The sequence below is a fragment of the Schistocerca piceifrons genome, chromosome 11 (genome assembly GCF_021461385.2).
Source record: "Schistocerca piceifrons isolate TAMUIC-IGC-003096 chromosome 11, iqSchPice1.1, whole genome shotgun sequence".
Classification (NCBI taxonomy): Eukaryota; Metazoa; Arthropoda; class Insecta; order Orthoptera; family Acrididae; genus Schistocerca; species Schistocerca piceifrons.
The window spans coordinates 56,961,873-56,983,821 of NC_060148.1; the positions used below are offsets into that span (position 1 = coordinate 56,961,873).

Sequence of the window (21,949 nt, forward strand, 5' to 3'; positions counted from 1 at the left end):
ATACAACATGCAATGTGTGGTTTTCATGAGCAATAAAAAGGGGCGGAAATGATGTTTAGGCTGATCTCTATTCCAATTTTCTGTACAGGTTCCGGAACTCTCAGAACTGAGGTAATGCAAAACTTTTTTTGAAGTGTGTATATTCAATCTGAAGCCTTCCAGTGTCTCTTCCACATATATAATCTTCTTTCATGATTCTTAAACCAAGGGTTAGCGATGATTAAATTATGTTCTGTGTAAAATTCTACCAGGTGACTTTCCGTTTCATTCCCTTCCCCCAGTCCATATTCACCTACTGTTTTTCCTTTTCTTTATTTTCCTAGTTTCAAATTACCGTCCCCCATCACAATTAAATTTTCATCTCCCTTAACTACCTAAACAATTTCTTTTATCTTACCAGCATTTCTTCATTCTCTTCATCATCTGTGAAGGTAGTTGGCATATGAACTTGCACTACTGTGGTAGGTGTGAGTTTTGTGTTTATCTTAGCTATGATAATACATTCACTATCTTTTCATAGTAGCTTACTCGCATTCCTATTTTCTTATCCCTTATTAAACCTACTCCTGCATTACCTCTACTTGATTTTTTATTTATAACCCTGAATTCACCTGACCAGACATCCTGTTCCTGCTGTCACTGACCTTCACTACCTTCAACCCATCCATTTCCATTTTTAAATTTTCTACCTGCCTGATTAAGGGATCCATGATTCCACACTCCAATTTGTAGAATGCAAGATTTGTTTCTCCTGATGACGAGATCCTCCTGAGGAGTCCCCGCACGGAGATCTGAATAGGGCACTATTTTACCTCCAAGTATTTTACCCAAGAGGACGCCATCACCATTGAACCATACAGTAGAGCTGCATGCTCTCAGGAAAATTTACGGCTGTAATTTCCCATTGCTTTCAGCCGTTTACAGTACCAGCATAGCAAGGCTGTTTTGATTGATGTCATAAGGCCAGATCAGTCAATCATCCGGACTGTTGCTCCAACAACTACTGAAAAGGCTGCTGCCCCTCCCCAGGAACCACAAGTTTGTCTGGCCTCTCACCAGATACCTCTCCATTTCGGTTGTACCTACACTACAGCTATCTGTATCACTGAGACATGCAAGTCCACGGATCATGGAGGGGGGAGAATTGTACATATCAGTCAAATAACAGTTAAGGATAGTGAATACTAGCCAAGAAAGCACCCAATGTTGTACGTGGATGAGTATCTAAAGTTAATACAAAGTAGTAGATAAATGGCATACCTAATCCTAACTATAAACAATTTTGCTGTGCTTGGCAGTCAATGGCTCGAAGGAATCATTCCTACGTATTCACCGCCAGCCGTATCGTCTTTTTACATTTTCCCTAAAGTAACAAAAATTTATTTATGTTTCAACCTCAAATTGTTTATTATTTTTAAAAAGTATTTATTCCACGTCAAATGTTGCAGATAGAAACAAAACAAAAAATTACAAAAAAGATGGCAAACAAAAAATGTAATAAGTATGAGCTGTTTTAAAATATCAGATAATGTGTCTTTAAATACGCAATAAAGAAAAATATAGATAACTCTCCTGACCAACCCAGTCTGCTGGTGCTGCTTTTACTTGACAGCACAGTACTCCCCGCCTCCTTTTTTACTGAGAGGGCTCATCTCTTATGATATCTAGTGGCCAATTACACATTACATAGAGGTGTTTGGAAACATCTGATCGGATAGTGTATGCACAATGCCTTGTTAGATTTAAAAGAGAGCCTGACTGCCCTAATCTTGCCACGATAAATAAATCAATAAATAAAAATAAACAAACACAGTACCAATAGGAGAGATTTCTGAGTGCAAAGCAGACAGAACTGAGGTTTCCGCTTTGAGCTACCTAAGTGCTGGTGCCACCTCAGTCTGTTATACGCCAGTAACCCTTACAAGTTCACAAAGTTTCATTAGTGTACACACGCTGATCTCTATTTCTGGTACATGCAAGTCATTATTATTTTGTAGACTTCAAACAAAGGTTGTTGCTAATGAGATGTTGGTACTGGACCTGATCCACCAAATGAATTTGTGCCAGAACTGCATTTCCACCAGATGGTGGGGAGAAAAAGGATCCTTCTCCATGGAGATAGCAAGTGGGAGGAAAAAATATGTCACACAGTCAAGTTGAGAATGATAAACAGCTCTGAATCCTGCTGACTAGTGCAGCAGATGGGTGCATGAACCTGCCATTAAGTTAGCATATGTTTCTTTTAGTACTGAAAAGGTAAATGTCGTGTGACTAGGGCCTCTTGTAGGGTACGCTGTTTGACGGGTGCAAGTCTTTCAATTTGACGCCACTTTGGCGACTTGCGCACTGATGGAGATGAAATTATGATGATTAGGACACCACAACACCCAGTCCCTGAGCGGAGAAACTCTCTGACCCAGCTGGGAACCGAACCCGAGCCCTGAGGATTGACATTCTGTCATGCTGACCACTCAGCTACCGGGTGCGGACAGCACTGAAATGTGCATGTTGTGGTATCATGGTTTTTCCGTGATGTAACTCTTTTAACAAGCTTCAAGACTTTTCTGTAGGAATCAATGATAATCTCTGCTTTAAATTTGCCTAAAATTAGTGCTTTGCCTGTAAATACACACCTATTTCAAGATGAACCTATATTTACAGCATTTGTAGATTTGGAGAAAGCTTTTGACAGTTTTGACTGAATACACTATTTGAAATTCTGAAGTATCAGGGATAAAATACAAGGAGCTACAGGTTATCTACAACTTGCAGGCAAACCAAACTATCGGTAGAAATGTCAAAGGGCATGAAATGGAAGCTGTAGTTGAGAAGGAAGTGAGGCGAAGTTGCGGCCTGTCCCCAATGTTGTTCAATCCGCATTTTGAGCAAGTTGTAAAGGACATAAATTTGGAAAGGCAACTACAGTTCAAGGAGCAGAAAGAAAAACTTTTGAGATTTCCTGATGATAATGTAATTCTGTAAGAGATGGCAAAGTACTTAGAAGAGCAGTTAACCTAAACATCCACAGAAGTAAAACAAGGGTAATAGAAGCAAAGGAACGAAGACTGGGTTTAACATTCAGTTGACATTGAGGTCATTAGAGACTGAACACTAGCTCTGATTATGGCAATCATGGGGAAGGAAACTGGCTGTGACCTTTCAAAGAAACCATGCCAGCATTTTCCTCAAGTGATTTAGGAAAACACAGAAAACCTAGAACTGGGTGGCTGGACACAGGTTTGAACCACTGTCCTCCCGAATGAGAGTCCAGTGTGCTAATCACTGCGCAATCTTGCTTGGTACAAGGGTAACAGAAAGTACTCAGATTAAATCAGGCAATGCCAAGACAAATATATTAGGAAATGTGACATAAGAAATTGTAAATAATTTTTGCCGTTTGGACAGCAAAATCGCTTATGATGGCCAAAGTAGAGAGGATATAAAATGCAGACTGACAATAACCAGAAAAGCACTTCTGAAAAAGATAAATTTGTTAACATCAGATGTAAATCTAAGTGTCAGGAAGCCTTTTCTGGGGGTTTTTGTCTGTAATGCAGCCTCATACGGAAGTGAAACATGGACAATGAAACAGTTAACAAAAGGAAAGAATACATGCTTCTGAAATATGGTGCAACAGAATAATACTGAAGATTGGGTGGCTACACTGAATAACTAATGAAGAAGTACTAGACCAAATTAGTAAGATAAGAGATTTAAGACACAACCTGACTACACCAAGAGATCTGTGGACAGAACATAATGTCAGAAATTAAGGAATGATAAGTGTGGTAATAGAGAAAGTGTAGAAGAGTAAAACTCATAGGAGAGAAACCAAGACTTGAGTGCAGTAAGAAATTTCAAATTGATATAGGCTGCAATAGTTACTCGGAGATTAAGAAACTTGCAAAGGAGAGACTATTGATAAGCTCCATTGAACCAGTCTTTGGACTCAATATAACAATAACAACAACATACTGCTTTGGCAATGTTTGAATGCAGATGGCCACATTAAGAGAGGAATAAATATAAGGACAGAAGGGGGAAACATTCAATACGCAGTCTAGCAGAGTACAATATTTGCCCACCTCCTGCTCTTGGTTTACACAAAAGATTTAGCCAGGACACTGAAGTACTCTTCAAAAACTGTTAGATTTTCTGATGAAAGAGGTATATGAATGACTTTTAGGCATCAGTAATAAGAGATCCATGGGCACACACTGGATGAGGATCTGTAAGTGAAGTCCCTGGGCATTCAGACGAATAACTGACTGAGGCGATACCAGCATGTGGATAAGTTAACCAAAATACCGCATTTGCACTCTGAAATCTCTTTTGCTGCGTTGACAGGCAGAATTTCAAGCATACTTTGTATATTTTCACTAAATTACGTCCTATGGCATAACGAACCACTCAGACAGCTGTGCATGTTGGAGGACTGCTTCCAGGACAGGGAGATGCACCGTCCCCAAACAAATCCGCCTAGCAGATTCACAATGAGAGATGGTTTGCCAGCCAGCCTGGATGAGGTTTTTGGGCAATTTCTCACACTCCACTTGGTGAATACTGTGCTTGTAGCACACTTCACTCAGTTTATGATTTGCAAACATTTAGAAAACTTTTTCTCACATTCAGATGATCCATACAGATGCTAAACGCAGACAGTTGGGGTACACTTATTCCATCCCAAACCAGGGGAGGTGAGTGGGGCATGGGAGAAGTGACAGGGTGGCTACAGAAAAGGCATCCGGCCCCTTGTTAAATTTACTGTGGCACATCTGTTGTTACAACAATATTATGAGAAGGAAAGTTGCTACTCACCATATAGTGGAGATGGTGAGTCCCAGATAGGCACAACAAAAAGACTTCCACACTTAAAGCTTTTGGCCGATGGCCTTCATCAACAATAGACACCACACACACACACACACACACACACACACACACACACACACACACACACACACACACACACACACACACACGACTGCAATCTCAGGCATCTGAAACCACGCTGCGAGCAGCAGTACCAGTGCATGATGGGAGCGGCGACAAGGGGAGGGGGGGGAGGGGTAAGGAGGAGGCTGGGGTGGGGAGGGGGAGGGGGAGGGGGAGGGATAGCATGGTGGGGATGATGGACAGTGAAGTGCTGCAGGTTAGGCAGAGGGCAGGGGAGAGGTGGGGAGGTGGGGAGGAAGTAGCAAAAGAGGAGAGAAATAAATAAAAAATAGTAAATAAATAAAAAGACTGGGTGTGGTGTTATCAACTACTCCAACCTTGCATCAATGCAGGACAAAGGCACAAGAAAAGGAAGAAGATGGTTTGTTGGTTGGTTGGTTGGTTGGTAGGTAGGAGGGGACCAAACAGCGAGGTCATAGGTCCCATCATCTAAGATGGCAGAAATCAAGGGAGGATGAACACAAACAGCACAGTTCAGCCAAGGCGAATGGATGATGGGCAAACAAAGAGGGAAAAGGGATGTACGGGCAGCAGGAAGAGGTAAGAACGGAGGGGCGGGGGGGGGGGGGGGGGGGGGGAACAGGGAGGGCTGGGGTGCCCCAGAAACACTACATGCAGTGGGGTACCAGCACCTCATCCAACCTGTCCTGACATCCACACCGTACCATTATCACAATAGAATGCGAAAACCACCAGGAGAAGAAGACACAAGAAAAGGGGAAACAAAACTGCACAACAGACCAAACAAAATGTAGGGGTAAAGGAAGAGGGAACCTGGCCAGTGTGGAGACAAAGTCGAGGTCTCCATAACCGACACCTACACTAACTGAGGAACTCAAATTTCAGAGTAAAATTAAAGGACTTAAACCTGAGAGGACAAACAACTTTCACGCAGAAAACTGAGGACAGTCGTAATCGGGTGACGGTCATCGACTAACACACAAGGCGAGGAAGGTGGGAGCACATATTTAATGTGAAGGGCCAGAAGGTGGGGGCAGTCCAACAAATATGGATCACTGTGAAGGGAGCCCCACAACTACAAAAGGGGAGGGGGGGGGGGGGGGAGCCCACTGCATAGTAAAACACCATGGGTCTAGTGTGGCCACTATGAAGATGGCAGAGGACAGGAGAGTCCCACTGGGAGAGGATGAGGAAAGAATGTCACTTGGGTGTGAAGTTCATTTGACAGAGGGGTAGCCTCCAAAGAGTTGGCCCACAATTGAGCGAAAAGGGATTTGATGTAAAGCTGCAAATCTGTGCCCAGAGGCGTCACAGAGAACAGGGAATAGGTAGCCGCCCCCCCTCCCGCCAGCCAGACGATCACGAAGTTCATTAGCCAGGATATCTGCATGGTAGGGAGCTCAAAGGAAATCAACCAAAAGAGTCAGCATCTCCAAAATCAGAAAGAAGGTCACGGATGGCATAGACCGAGGGGTGGCGGGAAAAACACCAAGCGATTGACTGAAGGCCATTCACTGCGTCTGTACATAACATAATGAAGTAGAGAGCCCAATAGATGGCCAACAATTCTGCAGTGAATACTCAACATAGGGCAGGAAAGAGATGGTGCTCCATGCCAACAGAAGGCGTGAAAGCATATGCCATGTGACTGGCGGATTTAGAGCCATCAATGTAAAAAACAATGGCATCCTTAAACTCCCACAAAAGCATTTGGAACAAACAACAGAACTCCACTGGAAAACGAAGAAGAAGACTTGTCCTACAGCATAATCTTCTGTGCATAGCATCTAAGGTGAAAAACTATTTATTCTATAGAAGTGTGCAATAAGAGTATTTTGCAAATGGAACATCTTGTGACAGCATCTTCAGTGACCTAGGGATTCTCGCACTTTCATTTCAATGCATACACACCCAGGTGGTATTTCTGGTTAACAGTAAGACTGAATTTAGGATGAACTCACCACTTCACAACCGGAATACCAGAAAGTAAAGTCCCATTTAGACAAGACAGAACAACCAATTGTCACTGGACACTTGTAAATTACTTAAATATAGATATTCTGTGTGTGTGTGTGTGTGTGTGTGTGTGTGTGTGTGTGAGACATAATATGATGAAAAACAGACAGTAAAAGAAATACTTAGCTCTACCTCAATAATACATGCCCTGTCTTATACCACCGATCTACACATTTATTTAATTATATTTAAAAACAAAGATGATGTGACTTACCAAATGAAAGCGCTAGCATGTTGATAGACACACAAACAAACACAAATGGAAACGGGATGTGTGTGTATAATAGAGGGAAACATTCCACGTAGGAAATATATATCTAAAAACAAAGATGATGTGACTTACCAAATGAAAGTGCTGGCAGGTCGACAGACACACAAACAAACACAAACATACACACAAAATTCAAGCTTTCGCAACAAACTGTTGCCTCATCAGGAAAGAGGGAAGGAGAGGGAAAGACGAAAGGAAGTGGGTTTTAAGTGAGAGGGTAAGGAGTCATTCCAATCCCGGGAGCGGAAAGACTTACCTTAGGGGGAAAAAAAAGGACGGGTATACACTCGCACACACACACACATATCCATCCACACATACAGACACAAGCAGACATATTTAAAGGTCTCAGATGCTGAATTGCAACTTATCGTTCCAGGAAGATTAATGGAGTTATTACTGACAAAAATTTGGTTTAAAGATCATGAATTTATTCAATACCTCTAGTAATGGATCACTGATATCTTGTTTCTCCAGTGTCTTGAGATCATCACCTTCACTAGGTGGTAAGAAATCACTCCCAAAGGGAATAACTTTCTCTCTTTCAGTCTCATATTTACTACAGATTCCAAACAAATGGAAGATCTGTTCTGCTTTTTTGATGATTACATTTAGTTCCTGGAAGTAAATAGGCAGCAAGTCAGATGTGAGCTTGTGTCTGTATATGTGTGGATGGATGTGTGTGTGTGTGCGAGTGTATACCCGTCCTTTTTTTTCCCCCTAAGGTAAGTCTTTCCGCTCCCGGGATTGGAATGACTCCTTACCCTCTCACTTAAAACCCACTTCCTTTCGTCTTTCCCTCTCCTTCCCTCTTTCCTGATGAGGCAACAGTTTGTTGCGAAAGCTTGAATTTTGTGTGTATGTTTGTGTTTGTTTGTGTGTCTGTCGACCTGCCAGCACTTTCATTTGGTAAGTCACATCATTTTTGTTTTTAGATATATTTTTCCCATGTGGAATGTTTCCCTCTATTATATTCATATCATTTATTTAATTAGTAATACATATTCTACCCCCCCCCCCCCTTGAACCATGGACCTTGCCTTTGGTTGGGATGCTTGCGTGCCTCAGCAATACAGATAGCCGCGCCGTAGGTGCAACTATAACGGAGGGGTATCTGTTGAGAGGCCAGACAAACGTGTGGTTTCTGAAGAGAGGCAGCAGTTTTTTCAGTAGTTGCAGGGGCAACAGTCTGGATGATTGACTGATCTGGCCTTGTAGCATTAACCAAAACGGCCTTGCTGTGCTGGTACAGCGAACGGCTGAAAGCAAGGGGAAACTACAACTGTTATTTTTCCCCAGGGCATGCAGCTTTACTGTATGGTTAAATGATGATGGCGTCCTCTTGGGTAAAATATTCCGGAGGTAAAATGGTCCCCTCATTCGGATCTCCGAGCGGGGACTACTCAGGAGGACGTTGTTATCAGGCGAAAGAAAACTGGCGTTCTACGGATCGGAGACCTCTGGAGAAAAGAGAACCACTTGTATGAATATCAAGAGCTCAGATGGAAACCCAGTTCCAAGCAAAGAAGGAAAAGCAGAAAGGTGGAAGGAGTATATAGAGGGTCTATACAAGGGCGATGTACTAGAGGACAATATTATGGAAATGGAAGGGGATGTAGATCAAGATGAAATGGGAGATACGATACTGCGTGAAGAGTTTGACAGAGCACTGAAAGACCTGAGTCGAAACAAGGCCCCGGGAGTAGACAACATTCCATTAGAACTACTGATGGCATTGGGAGAGCCAGTCATGACAAAACTCTACCATATGGTGAGCACGATGTATGAGACAGGCGAAATACCCTCAGACTTCAAGAAGAATATAATAATTCCAATCCCAAAGAAAGCACGTGTTGACAGATGTGAAAATTACCAAACAATCAGTTTAATAAGCCACAGCTGCAAAATACTAACGCGAATTCTCTACAGACGAATGGAAAAACTAGTAGAAGCCGACCTTGGGGAAGATCAGTTTGCATTCTGTAGAAATGTTGGAACACGTGAGGCAAAACTGACCCTACAACTTATCTTAGAATAAAGATTAAGGAAAGGTAAACCTACGTTTCTAGCATTTGTAGACTTAGAGAAAGATTTGACAATGTTGACTGGAATACTCTCTTTCAAATTCTGAAGGTGTAAGGGGTAAAATACAGGGAGCGAAAAGCTATTTACAATTTGTACAGAAACCTAATGGCAGTTATAAGAGTCGAGGGGCATGAAAGGGAAGCAGTGGTTGGGAAGGAAGTGAGACAAGGCTGTAGCCTATCCCCGATGTTATTCAATCTGTATACTGAGCAAGAAGTAAAGGAAACAAAAGAAAAATTCGGAGTAGGAATTAAAATCCATGGAGAAGAAATAAAAACTTTGAGGTTCACTGATGACATTGTAATTCTGTCAGAGACAGCAAAGGACTTGAAAGAGCAGTTGAGCGGAATGGACAATGTCTTGAAAGGAGGGTATAAGATGAACATCAACAAAAGCAAAATGAGGATAATGTAATGTAGTTGAACTAAATCGTGTGATGCTACAGGAATTAGATTAGGAAATGAGACACTTAAAGTAGTAAATGTATTTGCTATTTGGGGAGCTAAATAACTGATGATGGTCAAAGTAGAGAGGATATAAAATGTAGACTGGCAATGGCAAGGAAAGCATTTCTGAAGAAGAGAAATTTGTTAACATTGAGTATAGATTTACGTGTCAGGAAGTCGTTTCTGAAAGTATTTGTGTGGAATGTAGCCATGTATCGAAGTGAAATGTGGATGACAAATAGTTTAGACAAGAAGAGAATAGAAGCTTTCGAAATGTGGTGCTACAGTAGAATGCTGAAGATTAGATGGGTAGATCACATAACTAATGATGAGGTATTGAATAGAATTGGAGAGAAGAGAAATTTGTGGCACAACTTGACTAGAAGAAGGGATCGGTTGGTAGGACATGTTCTGAGGCATCAAGGGATCACCAATTTATTATTGGAGGGCAGCGTGAAGGGTAAAAATCATAGAGGGAGACCAAAAGATGAATACACTAAACAGATTCAGAAGGATGTAGGTTGCAGTAGGTACTGGGAGATGAAGAATCTTGTACAGGATAGAGTAGCATGGAGAGCTGCATCAAACCAGTCTCTGTACTGAAGACCACAACATAACATATATTCTAGAAACATTTAGTTCAAGAAATTTGTTAATAATTGTAAATCCTGAAAGGAAACATTACCAGAATAATGTAACATAACTTCCACTGTTAAAATTCAATTAATCAACTCACAAAATTAGTAAATTAAAATAAACTGTAGAATTTTTAATGCCACTACAGTTTCTTGCAGAAATTTTTAAAGATACACAGTCAAGTAATCTTGACTGATAACAGCCACTACAGTTACATATTTGTAGCCATGTATCGAAGTGAAATGTGGATGACAAATAGTTTAGACAAGAAGAGAATAGAAGCTTTCGAAATGTGGTGCTACAGTAGAATGCTGAAGATTAGATGGGTAGATCACATAACTAATGATGAGGTATTGAATAGAATTGGAGAGAAGAGAAATTTGTGGCACAACTTGACTAGAAGAAGGGATCGGTTGGTAGGACATGTTCTGAGGCATCAAGGGATCACCAATTTATTATTGGAGGGCAGCGTGAAGGGTAAAAATCATAGAGGGAGACCAAAAGATGAATACACTAAACAGATTCAGAAGGATGTAGGTTGCAGTAGGTACTGGGAGATGAAGAATCTTGTACAGGATAGAGTAGCATGGAGAGCTGCATCAAACCAGTCTCTGTACTGAAGACCACAACATAACATATATTCTAGAAACATTTAGTTCAAGAAATTTGTTAATAATTGTAAATCCTGAAAGGAAACATTACCAGAATAATGTAACATAACTTCCACTGTTAAAATTCAATTAATCAACTCACAAAATTAGTAAATTAAAATAAACTGTAGAATTTTTAATGCCACTACAGTTTCTTGCAGAAATTTTTAAAGATACACAGTCAAGTAATCTTGACTGATAACAGCCACTACAGTTACATATTTTCTGATAAATGGAGAACACAATCAGGTTCCAGGACAGCAGTTCCATCTTCAAGGGATTCATACAGTGATTCTTTGGTACATAGCATGTCAGCAGAACATCCAGCTGATATACTCCTAGGCCGCACAGAAAATGTCTCGAAGAACAGTGCAATGGACCCGACGTAAGGATACCAGTAACAACTCCCACATAACTGACATTCATCCGCAGTACTGTATGCACACCCATCAACTACCACTGTATGTGAACACTGGTGGTTGCTGCGGTACTTGATGGACATGTATGCAGCACTGTGTGTGAATGTCCAGTTATCTCACTTCACTGAAATTCAACAAATTTATTTTGAACAAATGGTTACTGATTTTTTTTCAATAAATATAATTATGGGTTATTTAGTTTCTTTACCAGAAATATCTTAGTTTCCGAAAATATTATTCGCAACAGTGAAAAAGTTTGCAATACACAATCGCCAAAATGTAACAAGACAAAGGAATCCAGTTATTGATGGGAGCTTAGATACAGATGTAAAACTACTATGAGGTGGTTACAGTCACTGCTAGAACTGCTGAGTATAGCATTGATATGCTCCTTTTCCATTGCATTTACTGAACCCGTACATAAGGTGCATATAGGTCAACTCCTCATCAATCATTTCCATGCTACTGTGTATCAGTGTTAACCAAAAAGTATCACTGACACAAAAACAAACCCGAGACAGAACCGAGAAGTACTGAATGCAATCTCGAAAACTAAAATTAAAGTAGCTATTACTTCTGTCAACAGCAAGTACTGTAAGTGAATGCAACAAGTCTGTTTCCAAACAAGACACACCGTGTATTTAAGGTGTAAAAAATCAAACAAACTGTAATTACTCTGTAATGAGTTACCAGAGGCCACAGGTCTCTTGTACTATTATACCAAAATACTCAAAAGGTGTAGTTCAGGTTCTCTCTCTCTCTCTCTCTCTCTCTCTCTCTCTCTCTCTCTCTCCCTCCCTCCCCCCCCCCCCTCCCCTCCCTCTCTCCCATCACCCACCACCCAAATCTATGCTCTGTGCTCTGCAAACCATCATGAAGTGCATTGCAGAGGGTACACCCCATTGTACCAATTATTAGGAGGAGGAGGAAGAGATTAGTGTTTAACGTCCCGTCGACAATGAGGTCACTAGAGACGGAGAACAAGCTCGGGTTAGAGAAGGATGGGGAAGGAAATCGGCCGTGCCCTTTCAAAGGAACCATCCCGGCATTTGCCTGAAGAGCTATTAGGGTTTCTTCTTATTCCATCCATATATGTAGCACAGGAAGCATGATTGTTTGAATGCCTCTGTGTGTGCAGTAATCATTCTAATCTTATCATCACAATCGATGTGTGAACGATATGTAGGAGGTTGTAGTATATCCCTAGAGTAAACATTTAAAGCCAGTTCTTGAAACTTTGTTAATATAATTTCCCGGGATGGTTTATGTCTATCTTCAAGAGTCTTCCAGTTAAGTTCCTTCAGTATCTCTATGACACTCTCCCACTAAGCAAACAAACCTGTGGCCATTCATGCTGCCCTTCTCTGTGTATGTTCAATATGCCCTGTTAATCCTATCAGTTGTGGGTCCCACACACTTGAGCAATAGTCTAAAATCAGTCATACGGGTGATTTGTAAGCAATCTCCTTTGTAGAGAGATTGGTTTATTGATAGAATACTGGGGAAGTGCAGAGTCAACCACCTGCATTACCCACAACTCTGCCTATGTGACCATTCTTCCATTTCACATCCCTACAAACTGTTGCACCCAAGTAATTGTTGGCCGATTCCAACTGTGACTTACTGATATCATAGTTAGATGATACTATATTTTTTCGCTTAGTGAAGTACTCTATTTTTTTATTTTTGAACATTTAAAGCAGGTTGTCAGTCACAGCACCACTTTAAAATCTTTTCAAGATCGGACTGAATTTTGACACAGCTTCTTTCAGACAGTACTTCCTCACAGATAACTGCATAACCTGCAGTCTGAGATTACTATTAATATTGTCTGCAAGGTCACTGACATACAAAATGGACAGCAAGGGTCCCAACACACTTTCCTGGGCACACCCAAACTTACTTCACACACACACACACACACACACACACAAGATGGAGGATAGGTGGTCAAAGAGCTGCCTACAAACTTCTCTGCAACACCACTCTCACCACTCTTTCTTCCTCAGCCATCAGTTTCCCCAGAATATAATGCTATAAATGTTGGTGGATGAAAATAGAAAAAGTAAAACAAATTTTGGACATTTTTCAGTTCAAAAATCTAGTATTACCCATAATGCAAAAACTGCGAAACTTAGACATTTAAGACCAGTAACATGTGATTCCCAGTTCAGGTTCTTATCAATATAAACATCTGTTTTATTTATTGATTGATCCTCATACATTATTTCTAATGGTGTCATCAGGACTTGTGCAGTACTGAAGAGCATGTATTGTCTTTATTCCAAATTCAGTGACAGTCCAGTTGAAGAGAACCAATGTTTAATTTTCAAAAAATATTGTTAATTTTTCAAGTGTGGAACTTACTCCATTAGATTTCACTATAGTGGTCGTATCATCAGCAAACAGAACTATTTCTGCTTCTTCGATATATGATACAATATCATTTACATATAACAAGGCCAAGGACTGACCCAACATCGATCCCCGTATGGGGAAAAGATGAGTAACGATTTGTCGAAATTACTAACTATTTGTGCTTGTGGATTTTCAGAAGATCATTTAGGACCTAAACAACTGTGCTTCAAGAACTCAAAAACTTCAAGTGCAACTCGAAAAAAAGTCTATTGCATTCACATTGCTGGTAGTAATTGTTCAATCAGTATTAAGCACGAGTTCATGGAATTCCCTTTCTCTCATTGTATGTATAAAATGAAGTTCCTGATAAGCAGTGTTTTTTTGTTTTTAATGTTACTAAAAGATTTAAGTGCTGATACAAAATACAGAATGTCCAGTATTTGAATGGGGAATCATTCAATCACACAATGTCATTAAATCCAATATCCAGTGTGCTACTGACCCCTGCACTACCTTAAGTGTGCAACAAATTCTAAATGCAAGCAAACGTCACAACTTCCAATCGTTATTTGATATTCATTTTCCTAATGACTAATAGTATCTGAAATTTTAATGACATTTTTTCATCATCCTGATTTATCGCAAGACGTGGCTGAAATCAAACTTATTTCTTAGCAGTTTTGGATGCACAAATGTTTAAACATAAGTTAGTTTAAGATAATTTACTAGGCGTCTTAGTCACTGTACCACTATGGTGCGACAAAGGAACTCTGAAATTAACGTAGAAAATACTAAAAAACAATTCGACTTCGACTGCAAACTATCGAATTCTTGACCTAATTTATTTGATGCATCCAATCCGCCAGAAAAGAGGTACTGTAAATCAACGGCTAAATGAGGTTAGCACGAAAATTCATTTGACGCTTGGTTGTTTACAAGCCTATTTAAAAGTTACGCCCACATACTGCAGGCAAATGAAAGTAAGATTTACCTCTTCAGCATTAGGTGACAAAATTTCTGTCTTGACGTAAACAGGGTCGAAAGTCATAATGTGTCTTAAAACTTTTCAACGAATGTATTAACTTCAACAAATCTTCCGATTAAACGCTCTGTCCAGATGACACACCACGTACAAAACACTACAAAAAATAAAAAACAAACGAATGCAGAGTCTTCCAATGCCAACGTGACGCAAGTAAACCATTCTTGAAGTAACCGCAAACAGAATCAGATTTGAAGTGTGTGGAAACCAGTTCCAGATACAGGACTATAAATTTCAGTTTCGTGAATTTATTTCAGTTTGTACAACGAATGCATTCCCTCAAAGGCACATTATAGGCTTTTTTCATGCCACGGCCTTCTTCAACTATTGCAGGTGTCCGTGGATATTTAAGTTGTATGACGTTAAAAAGCAGGCAATGTCATTGGCGTTACAGGATTTTTTTTTTTTTTTTTAAGTAAAGCAACAGGGCAGTTATGTGACTGGTCATTAATCTAAGGCAGATAGATCTATCACAAAAACTTGTACTGAAGAAATGTATGTCTAAAGGCGAGCAGACTAAGCTTTAAGACTCTGGCACTGTTATTATATTACATATGAATGGTTAACCGGAAGCACGGAAAAAGTTCTTGGGAATAACAAAGAGTTATACACTTTATCTTAATGAATTGCTACTGTCTCAATGAAATATTGTTACGTTTTGATCTATGGCACTGATATTAAATTCATCCAAAACATATAGTATCCAATGTGCAACTTGCCGTAAGCTTGTCAACGCGAATGTTTTACCAAAAATTCTCCAAGGTGGTGCCGTTCCCAATCATCGCGACTACGTGGGAAAGCGTTTACTAATTCAAATGAACCCCTTCGCAATTCTCACCCTTGGCCGACACTTGTGAAGGCATTTCCACGCTTGAAGTTTATGCACCATCACTGCACCTGGGATAGGAGTAACTATCATTAGCTGGTCGAGAAGTGAGCTAATTGCCTTTCACGGAAGTGTGTTATTCAGTTAGTACCCTTTAAGTTCCTTACTTAGCCATGGGTGAAATACAAGTTTCATTACTATTATTTATCTGGTCCAGTAAATCACACTACATTAATATTGGACAAAAGTTCATGTATAGAAGTCCTTATCAGGATGTTGGTGTTATGTGTAAATTTTATACATGTCCTGAATGGGGTTGCTGTGTCTAAATCATTAATAAAGCAGGAACAAGATTGGACCTAGAACAGAACATTCAGGCAGACAATATTTTTAACATTTTGTTTCTCTGATTGGTGTGGATAACTACACTCATGGTAAAAACTTATTGACAACAGCAGATATAAATGTGATAAGTGCTCTGGTTTAGCAGACACATAGATGGTAGAGGCCAATAAGGTTTTAGACATCATTCAAGAACTTGATCTGTTAGCCGTGAACCATCAGTGACAGAGCTGGCACAGCTATAACATAGACATTAAGTTGTAAGTAATATTTTCAAGCGGTCAGTCCAGTCTGGGTTGATCAGCAGTGATCACAACTTACTTACATTCACAGTAAACAATATAAATAACACTGGTCGAAACCTAATTTTCGCAGAAAGTGTATGAGGCAAGCTGGAAGAGGTTATCAGAGGTCCTCTCCACAGCCATTGAGGCAGCTTGACTGGCACATTACAGAAATCATAAGACCCAATACCAAGAATTGTTTAATCAACACAAACAGATGCAATGCGAAAGCTACCTGAGAAACCACCTGAAGACCAATTTTCCAAATCAAAGATGAAAATGGCTCGATGACCTATGGACGGAGACAGTCAGCAGAATATCTGCTTGGCAAACTCCTCCCAATTAACGATCAAGAAGATAACAAAATCAACAGGCAACACAGATGTGCACTAAGTAATAAATACAATAATTCTTTAATAACCATATAGTTTGCTGAACTGAAGAAGAAATAGCCCGAGCCATAATGAAATTGAAAAACAGAAAAGCTCCAGGACCAGATAATAATCATGTCAAAGTTCTGAAACAAATAAAAGTACAAATTGTTCCATTCCTGACCAGACCACTAAATGAGTCCTTAACTCTGGATCAAGTCCCTGCTAGCTGGAAATTAGCAAAAGCTGTTACAATAAAAAAGTCCAAGGCTAAAAATCTGGCTAATCATAAAAGCTATAGAGCAATATGTTTGACTAACACACTTGCAAAGGTTCTGGAAAGGCTCCTCTGTGACACATTACCCCTAGGTGGAGAGCTTCACAGACTTAATCATTGCCAATCTGGTTTAAGAAAATGGAAATGGATTGAAGATCCATGTAATATAGTAATCGAAATAATAGACACATGTAACAAAAAATATGCAGTAGCAATATTAATTGAAATCGCAGGAGCATTTCATGCTTGATGATGGCCTGCTATTTTTGCCCGGATGGGTTCTCCAGTGTCTAAATCACAGCTTCACAGATTATTACAGGGGTAAAGTTGTGGACTGGTCAGCCAGGACACAAACTAATAAAAAGGACTACCAAAGGGTGCCCACAGGGCTCAATTTGTGGGCCAGTATTTTGGGGCCTGGTAACTGAACCACTCTTGTGGAAGATGACCAAGTGGATTGGGTGGTGGCATATGCTGCTGGCGTCTTGGCTGTGGTGTGAGAAGTGAGAGCTCAGCTGGAGGAGGTGGCTAATGGGGTCCTCTCCCAGATGCAGTGATGGTGCGTAAACAACAAACTTGCAATAGCCCCACAGAAAACCATATACATTCTCCTTAAAGATCAAGTTTCATTATGTAGAAATTCTACAGTTAAATTAGAAAGCATCTCTATGATCAGACAGCCATGAAATACCCTGGATTTCAACTGGACGCAAAGTGTAGCTTCACACAACAGGTTCAGTCAGTCATAAACAAAGCAAGAACATTATGCAAAAAATTGCCCATGCCTCAACAGCAAATTACAAGCTACTCCTGCAAGCAGTGATAACCTGTCGTGATGCAGTTTTCACATCAGTCACAAGCTATGAAGCAAATGTTTTGATGCACGTGGAACAGTCAAATACTGTGATGTGCTTAGAGGAGTGCGCTCCTCAGACTCACAGGGCCTTTAGCACTAGGCCAAATGATGCTTTACTGGTGATCCTCAGAATCTACTCAGTAGACATCATGGTACGATGTGGTGCAGCCTCCTACTGGTTACATAAAGGGGACTCAACGAAAGCCCGTGAAATTTTAGACTAAAGAGTAACAGCCAAGCTCCAAATACTGAACTGGAAAGTGGGCACATAGCAGAATTACTGGGATAAAACTGGAACAAGCCAAAGAGTCTACCAACTATTCCCCGAGCTGCTCATGAACTTAGTTGTAAATACTCCACTTCAGTTCAAAAGGAACGGTGGTATACATAATTACAACACCAGAAAGAAAAATGTTATTCATTACTACACATTATGGTTGTCTTTAGCACAGAAAAGGGTGCACAATGCTGAAACAAAAATTTTTGATCACTTATATTGTTTCTTTGTTAAGTTTGTATAGGTGTCGCAGTTAAGGATACCGTGGTCGGGAGTCTTTACTAGGACGACCTTCATTGTGGTAATGTTGTAAAAGAGAAAACCTCTAGTTGCACTTAATTAATTGTTTACATAAAATGAATTACACTTCTTGACAACCCAGTAACTGTTTACTTTGCTTGTTTTGGTGGCACCTGACTGCCGCACCATGTCGTCGTGCACATCCAATGTTTATGTTGTTCTGGTTCGTCCGTTTCTCAGAGCGTTGCGTTGATGTCGGTAATACACAAGCAAGGTTGTGTACTGTCAGTTGACAATGTAAACAGATATGTACCCACTATCAATACTATAAACATATGTATTTTAGGAATACAAAAATAAAGAATGTGATACAACATTTCATTAGACTGTTTAGTGAAGCACACCAGGCTGTGCTTTCTGCATAATTTTGGCAGATTATACCATTTACACCCTGTACATACAATGCCTGAAAAAAAAAATAGTGAAGCACCCAGAAGATATTGGTGAATGTCAATGCTTCACATATGTACAGACTGTTAATGGGTATGTATATCTTAGAGGCATAACTCTCTGTCACAAGTAGAACAGCCACTAGAGTGCATTAGCGTTGTTCGTGTTTAGTGTTGTTACCACACTGGTACCATATGTAATGAGTGTGAACAGGGTCAGATATTGAACAAACACTCGTGAAGGAAATGGAGATACCACATACTCGTGTGAGACAGTGTTATCATCCTTCCACATCTGCACTTGCCATCTGAGGACATTCCACCTTGTCATAGACTACCGTCAGCCAGACCAGGGAATTACTGTCTCGTGGTAACATCCCAACACAAAGTTCAGCGATGAACTGCGGTTCTGCATTATGAAAGATGACCATTGTCAACAAGTATGGCAGCAACTTTGGAAGAGGTCCCATTCTTCGGCATGGCAGTGTTACTACTGCCGTCACGGTGTGGGTAACCATCGGCTATGACTTTACGTCACAGCTGGTAGTGATTGAGACAACTCTGATGGCACAACCATACGTCAGGGACGTCCTGCGTCCGTATGTGTTGTCTCGTACATGACAGTAAGTGCCATTTTTCAACAGGATAATGCTCATACATGACACATGTGCCTATGAATTTCGACGGGACAATATTAGATGTGGTACGTATCTCTTTGAATGCCTGGACAAAGTATGTGTGTCTATGAACTTCAGATTTGTCCCCAATAGAATGTGTGTGGGACCAGCTCAGACAAAAACTCCATCCCTGTGCCAGTATCCAGGATGTCAAGGACCAGTTGTGGGCCAGCTTGTCTCAGTAGGAGGTACAAAAGTTTCATAACATCCTTTCCAACTGAAACACTGCATGCTGTATTGTCCAGTGGGGGTGCAGCGTTGTGCTGATAAGTAGATTCATACTTCTACTTTTTTAAATCTCTTGATTTTGTAATCACTGATATATCATACACCTTCTCATACCGTGAAGTTTTATTTCCTCCTCCTCCTTCACCCCCTGCCTCCCAACTCTTCACAGTTTTCATTTTCTTTGTCAGACAGTGTATCTATTTCATTCCTAAGTTCAAGAAATATCTCAAAGACTAAGTTGACTTGGCCAGCATATATCACTGGCAAGGCACATCACCATACCTGCTTTTCAGATCTTCCAAGAAGGCTTTGATCTGACGATGTTTGAGAGCAAGACAGCAGATGAAATTTGTTCTACAAGTCACCACACTTATCACCTCTCTCACATTCACACTGTTTACAACCAAATTCTCTTGCTGAAGAAGGCAATGTAATGTAAAAATTTTATTTGAAATGGTTAAAGATCGTAGTGTCTCTTGTAAAAGTAGCAGGAAACCAACATTTCAGCCAACTATGGCCACTGCACCACCTGTAGCCACAAAAGACAGATTACTCCACTGCAGACCCAGATTGTCAATATGCTTGCTTGCCTGCCTCTCTCTCTCTCAAATATTATGTGCTATGGGAATGTAGATTGCCAACTGAGCAGCATCAGAAACATCTGTGCATTCATCCAGTGCCAAGGGAACTGCAGCAGCAATATTATTATTATTATTGCAAGAGCTGTTACATTATATGAAACAGTACTGGATATTCTTAAATTCTGTGACAAACAGTTAAAAGCTAGAGGCACTAGCGACCCTAAATCCTTAGGTCTGTCAGAAGCTATATGTTCAGCTGCAGATACAGCTGTAAACATGTCTTTTTAAATCTTCCTTTAGTACAGCTTCAATGTTTTAGCAGTTTGAAAAGCAACATGATAACTTGCTTGACCTGCAAGTGCATTTGTTGAGTGTTTTTCCAGGAAAAATATACAAGTGCCCATAAAAGAATGCCCCAGTTTCAATGGTATAATATAAACAGTTTAATTTAGATAATTTACAACAAATCATACATCATTTGAAGGTAAAACTAATCTATTTTTTCTTACAAATGTTACAGTACACACCCAACCTAAAATTTAATTCTTCCCTCACTTTGGTTAACAAATCCAGAGGATTGGATGCAATAGCTTCTTCAATTCTGTCTCTTAACTCTGGCAAATCATTAGGTAGTTGTGTAATGTAAACACAACCTTTCATAATGCCCCAAAGGAAAAAACTCACTGGGATGTCAAGTGAATGTAGAGGGGAGGAAGAAAAAAAAAAAAAAGCTCTGCCATATTAACCATTGCAACCAATCCAACCGCCAGGAACATCAATATTCAACCACTCTCATACAAAGAGATGCCAAGGTCTCCATCTTGTTGCCAAATAGTTTCTAGGTTCACTTTCTAACTAGGGAAAGGGACATTCTTGCAACATATCCACATAAGCCACCGCTGATATGATAGCTTCAGTAGAGGGGGGGGGGGAATTGTGCACTTGATGTTGGTGTTGGGACACAGCAAAGAAAATGTTTAATTTTGGGGAATCTGTTGGATACATAAAAGTGCTTCAGGATATTTTGACCCCCCAATACCAACATTACTGGTATTTACCTTCCTACTTTCAAGTGACACTACCCAAGTGCCACTTGCTGATTCTGAAACACTTCAAATGTGTTGTAGTCTAGGTCAAAATATGACACATGTACTTTTTTATACATGTCCAAATGGCCATTGAAGTGGTGAAAACCAGCCCACAGAAAATGCGTTGTTATCTTTCTGAGTACATATCATCGAATTGTTGAAACATAATTTCCATGGTTGCTACTGTACTTTACAACTGTGCAGTCACATATTTTAACATTTTGATATATTCTGAAATCCTCTCCGCACCTCACAGTTTTTGTAATGGTGAAAAGTTTACGTGTAGTAAATCTAATAGTATATTTAACATCAATTTCAACCATTTGTGATAGAGGTACACTCCAAAGTCGCAGTAGTCAGATATAAGTTGGGAGTACCCTTATCTACTGCTATATGCACACTGTGTGGCATATGATGCTGGTCATACATGGTGATAGTGTTGTTTGCAATTTCACAGTGCAACCAGAAAAGAAGGGCTCCTGAAGGAATTTATTAAAACAATAAGGTTCTCTGTCAATTACGAGAATAACCAACGTGGAGGTGGCGAGAGGCTATTCCCGTTTTGTTTTTTCGTGATCTTTGTTTCATTTGTTTTGTTTCATTTCTTTGGTGT

The 21,949-nt window shown here is 40.2% G+C and overlaps 1 protein-coding gene across 2 annotated transcripts in view; it reads right to left on the reverse strand.

Moving 5' to 3' along the window:
- Positions 1 to 14,961, reverse strand: part of LOC124720393 (zinc finger protein 70-like) — a 280,865-nt gene extending 265,904 nt beyond the window's left edge. For both annotated transcript variants that reach the window (XM_047245734.1, XM_047245733.1), the window contains exon 1: positions 14,790 to 14,961. In XM_047245734.1, the coding sequence (XP_047101690.1) occupies positions 14,790 to 14,846 (57 nt within the window). In that variant the 5' untranslated portion in view covers positions 14,847 to 14,961. The remainder of the gene's footprint in view (positions 1 to 14,789) is intronic.
- Positions 14,962 to 21,949: the final 6,988 nt, after the last annotated feature.